This window comes from Myotis brandtii, unplaced genomic scaffold (assembly GCF_000412655.1).
Source record: "Myotis brandtii unplaced genomic scaffold, ASM41265v1 scaffold409, whole genome shotgun sequence".
In the NCBI taxonomy this organism is placed as follows: domain Eukaryota; kingdom Metazoa; phylum Chordata; class Mammalia; order Chiroptera; family Vespertilionidae; genus Myotis; species Myotis brandtii.
Window position 1 is genome coordinate 1,649,512 of NW_005365723.1, and position 4,495 is coordinate 1,654,006.

Consider the following 4,495-nt stretch of genomic DNA (forward strand, 5'->3'; position numbering starts at 1 on the left):
CTCCCTCGCCAGCCAGCCCAGTGCCCACAGAGCCTACAGGTTGTAACAGATCTAGCAGGGGGCCGGGGCGGGGGAAGCAGAGAGCGGGGGGCAGAGTTATGAAAAGGCATCACAGGCAGTCCATGGCAAACGCCGATCTACGAGAGCCCATTCCTGGGGAGAGAGGAAGAGACGCATCTAGTCGAAAGCAGAAGCTTAGAGAGAGAGAGCAGAGAGGGAAAGAGGGAGACCTGAAAGTTTTCATAGAATAGATCCACAAAGATAACCGAAAACTACAAAATAAAAATAGCAGCCGTCTTTTTTTTTTTCTGTACAGACGTATAGATGAGGATCTGAACCGTAAAAAAGTTATCAAAGTGATGACGTGAAAGACGAAATGTGTACGCAAATGTTTCGAGTCTGACCTGGAACCGCAGGACCCACGGAGTCCTGGGAACGGAACATGTCGAAGGCTCGGGCAGCTTGCATCCCGCACTGCCCTCCCCGAGACGGGGCTGGGGGGGGTGGGGTGTCTGCATTGCTTTGCTCGAAAACCTGCGTGAACCACTGGGCTCTGTCCCAGGGAACCCCTGCTCCTCTGCATCCTCGGGGGCCGGGAGGGGCTCTGGGGCGGGGGGCAGGAGACTAGCACGTGAGCCACCTTTGCTCCCTCAAAGGGCCTGTCTGCGGCAGAGTCCCTGGGGCTAGGAGGTGGCCCCGGGAAGCCCGGCCCTGTCCGTCCAGTTCCCCCAGAGAATAACCTAGTCAAAGGCAAACTGACCTGCGTGGACGTGAGACTTGCCCAGAATCCCCGGGGACGACAGGATGGAGGGCACCGCCCGCGTGGCTGTCACAGGAGTGACCGGAGACCCCACACGCCCGCCACCAGGAAATGGGGGTGGGGAGGGGGGCAGGTGCGAGGGACGGAGTCCCGGGTTTTGGCAGAATTTGGCAGCGTTCCAACGGCAACAGCCTGGGATGAACGATGGCCCTTGGTCAATGCCGTGTGTCCCTAAAAAGGTTGAAGGTACAGTTTTTAAAAAGGAAAATGCCGTTCCAACGCGTGTTAGGGAAGGACCCACGGGGACAGGCAGGTGTGCATGGGAGCAAGAGGGGGCCACGGGGGCGGCCAGCCCTCTCTTCCATCGACTAGGCTTGTGGCAAATGTTCTTTCCATTATGAAGCAGAGAGAGAGAGAGAGAGAGAGAGAGAGAGAGAGAGAGAGAGATAGGCAGAGAAGGAGTGAGGAGACTCGATTCTCTAGTGTTCTGTTGCTTTAAGTGTCATTAAGGTTCTTAAAGGCCCGTGTCAGTTAAGGGTTTGGGCAGGGCAATAATCTGCTTGCATATTGAAAAAAAGGAACATCCCCTGTGTGTGTGTGTGTGTGTGTGTGTGTGTGTGTGTGTGTGTTGGCAGGTGATGCTCCGTGGGACCGGGTCCCACTTCAGCAGGTGGAGGACTGGGGCAGAGGCACGGGCCTCTCGTTCTTGCGCCCCCCGTTCATGTGCGCGTACGCCTGCCTCTCGTCGAAGCTGGCCCGGTGGTAGACCAGCACGCGGTGATAGAGAGAGATCAGAGAGAGAGAGGCAGAGAAGGAGTGAGGAGACTCGATTCTCTAGTATTCTGTTGCTTTAAGTGTCATTAAGGTTCTTAAAGGCCCGTGTCAGTTAAGGGTTTGGGCAGGGCAATAATCTGCTTGCATATTGAAAAAGGAACATCCCCTGTGTGTGTGTGTGTGTGTGTGTGTACGGCAGAGAGGGTGTTGGCAGGTGAATGACAGCATGGGATTTCCAACAACAACAAAAAAGTCTTCCTAAAACCCTCTCTTAGTACTTGTTGAGTCTTTGATAGCCTCTTTGTGGATTACGAAACTTCAAGGATTAGAGTTGCAAAACTAGTTCTGAAGAATTTGCTTTTAAAAGCTACATCTGGTAACTCATTTTGCAATTTTATATCTATTTGATCTTGGTGTCTCACCTTCACTTTCTAATTTAGGGGAGAACTTCTCTATTCATACTTACCTGTGGGGTTTTTAGGAGATGCAATGATGTAACCGTTGAATGTGAAGTGCTAAGCAGAGTGCCTGACACAAAAACACCTCTGACACAAAAAATGACACCTAGAGAGTGTTTAATATGTGTTGGTGAATGACTTGTAAAGAACTACTGTGTTTCAAGGCAGAATAAAACCAGTGCTAAATCAGTGTATACTCTCTCTATTGTGGCAACAAATGAAGTGGTAGGTAATTCTGGCTCAGGACAACCCGAGGAGGCTCCAGCAGGGAGGTGGTATTTGGGATTTCAGTGAACAGAAGGAAGCAGGAGGGTCCATGTTTTTGAACACGGAGCCCAACAGGGTTCTCAAAATCCTGTCTGATTATGAGGCAGGCTCTCTGTTAGGGATCTTTCAGCGGCCAGTGATAGAAAATCAGCTTTGAACGGCCTGTACAGCGAGGGGAAACAATTGGCTTATGAAAGTACAAAGTGGAAGAGTAGGGTCCAGTATTGGGACCCGCTGGATTCAGGGTTCAGATGTCACCAGGATCTGTTTTTCAGCTTCTCCTTCTCCCAGTGCTGATTTAACGCTCAGCCAGGCTCCCCCTGGGGTAGCACGCTGGCCCTTCCCGAGGCCGCCTGCCTCCAGCTCAAATCCAGAGGGAAGTTGCGAGTATCTTAGAGAGAATCATGGATCGGCTGCCTCCTACACACCCTCTACTGGGGATGGAGCCGGCAACCCAGGCATGTGCCCTGACAGGGAATCGAACCATGACCTCCTGGTTCACAGGTCAACTGTCACCCACTGAGCCACACCAGCAGGGCACGTGGTCCGCTGTTGACTCCTGTCTGCAAGGCTACACGTACAGATGTTGAGAGGAAGATTTTAAAAATACATGTTAGGCCAGCTAGTGGGGCTCAATTGTTGAGCATCGACCTATGGACCAGGAGGTCACGGTTCCATTCCTGGTCAGGGCACAGGCCCGGGTTGCAGGCTCCATCCCTAGTAGGGGGCGTGCAGGAGGCAGCCGATCCATGATTCTCTCTTATCACTGATGTTTCTCTCTCTCCCTCTCCCTTCCTTTCTGAAATCAATAAAATATATTTTTTTAAAAAGGCCAACTGGAGCTCCTCACATCTAGGAAGATCAAAGCACCCCGAAATGGCTTCCCGCCATCTGTTGGGGTGACCACTTGACCAACAGACCACCCTGTGGCCCCAGGGAGAGAAGCGGTGGGGCACAGACCGCAGCCTGCAAAGAGACAGCTCCCAGGCCGGCCAGGCTGGCTGCCTTGAAAGGCGTGGGGAGAAAGGGGTCAGGGAGGTCAGACGGATGTGACCCCGAGGGAGGGGGGTGTGGGAGCCAGGCCTGCCGACTGCTCTGCCGCCTGCTCTAATAAATCAAGTTTAGTGGCAACAGGAACAGGCTCATTTGTTTACAGTGTCTGCAGCTGCTCTCGAGCTCCTACGGGGAGCGGAGGAGTCGGACAGAGGCCGTCTGGCCTGTGGGCCCGAAACATGGGCCGTTGTGGCCAGCTGATGAGCTCTGGGTGCCGCACTGACCAGGGCCAGGGATCGAGCCTGCAACCAAGGTACGTGCCCTTGACCGGAATCGAACCTGGGACCCTTCCGTCCGCCGACAGACGCTCTAGCCACTGAGCGACAGCGGCCAGGGCCTGATGCCTCCTTCAGACCATCCCAGCGTCCCAGCCCGCCCAGCACAGTGCTGTCCCTAAAAGGAAGTCTGTCGGACGCTGTGGGATCCCAGGCCTGTTCACACCCTCTCCACAAGCAAAGTCTGCAGCAGATCCTAGGAGGATTTATGAGCCGATGGAACTCGTCTTTCGAAAAAGCACATTTTCTACAGCCGGTCAGCTCTGGTGCGTCGGAGCGTCCTTCACTGAACTCCCCGCTGGTGGGGGCGGGGGAGGGCGTACACAGCCCCGCACCCGGGTAGGGACAAGACTACACGTCCCTACACGGAGCTGCTGCGCCGAGATAAGCTGCCTCGTTCAGACACGGGCCCAGGGGGCTGGGGGACCACAGCCCTGCCCGCTCCGGCTTGCACACCACCTACCTACTGCGTGCGTGAGGTGGTGATCACAGCCAAGGCACGCCGTGCAGCCCTGGCTGGTTTGGCTCAGTGGATAGAGCATCGGCCTGCGGACCGAAGGGTCCCGGGTTCGATTCCCGGTCAGGGCACATGCCCCGGTTGTGGGCTCGATCCCCAGTAGGGGGCGTGCAGGAGGCAGCCGATGCATGATTCTCTCTCATCATGGATGTTTCCACCTCTCTCTCCCTCTCCCTTCCTCTCTGAGATCAATAAAGACATATTTTAAAAAAAAACAGAAACCGATGTCGTGTTGCCTTATTAAAAAAAAACAACCAACTCCGCGCGGAGAAGGTGAGCATGGGTGGCATCCGTGAAACATTTCACAGAGACGTCAGCTTGAGCAGCCGCAGTGGGCCCTGCCAAGGCGGGGTGGGAGGGAGGCGTCGCCGAGGCGCAGGTCCTCACGCAG

At 54.8% G+C, this 4,495-nt stretch overlaps 1 protein-coding gene across 1 annotated transcript in view; it reads right to left on the minus strand.

Moving 5' to 3' along the window:
• Window positions 1-1,405: 1,405 nt before the first annotated feature.
• IGF1R (insulin-like growth factor 1 receptor) overlaps window positions 1,406-4,495 on the minus strand; it is a 117,571-nt gene continuing 114,481 nt past the window's right edge. Inside the window, exon 21 of the mRNA XM_014545431.1 lies at window positions 1,406-1,594. Within this exon, the coding sequence (XP_014400917.1) occupies window positions 1,424-1,594 (171 nt within the window). The 3' untranslated portion in view covers window positions 1,406-1,423. The remainder of the gene's footprint in view (window positions 1,595-4,495) is intronic.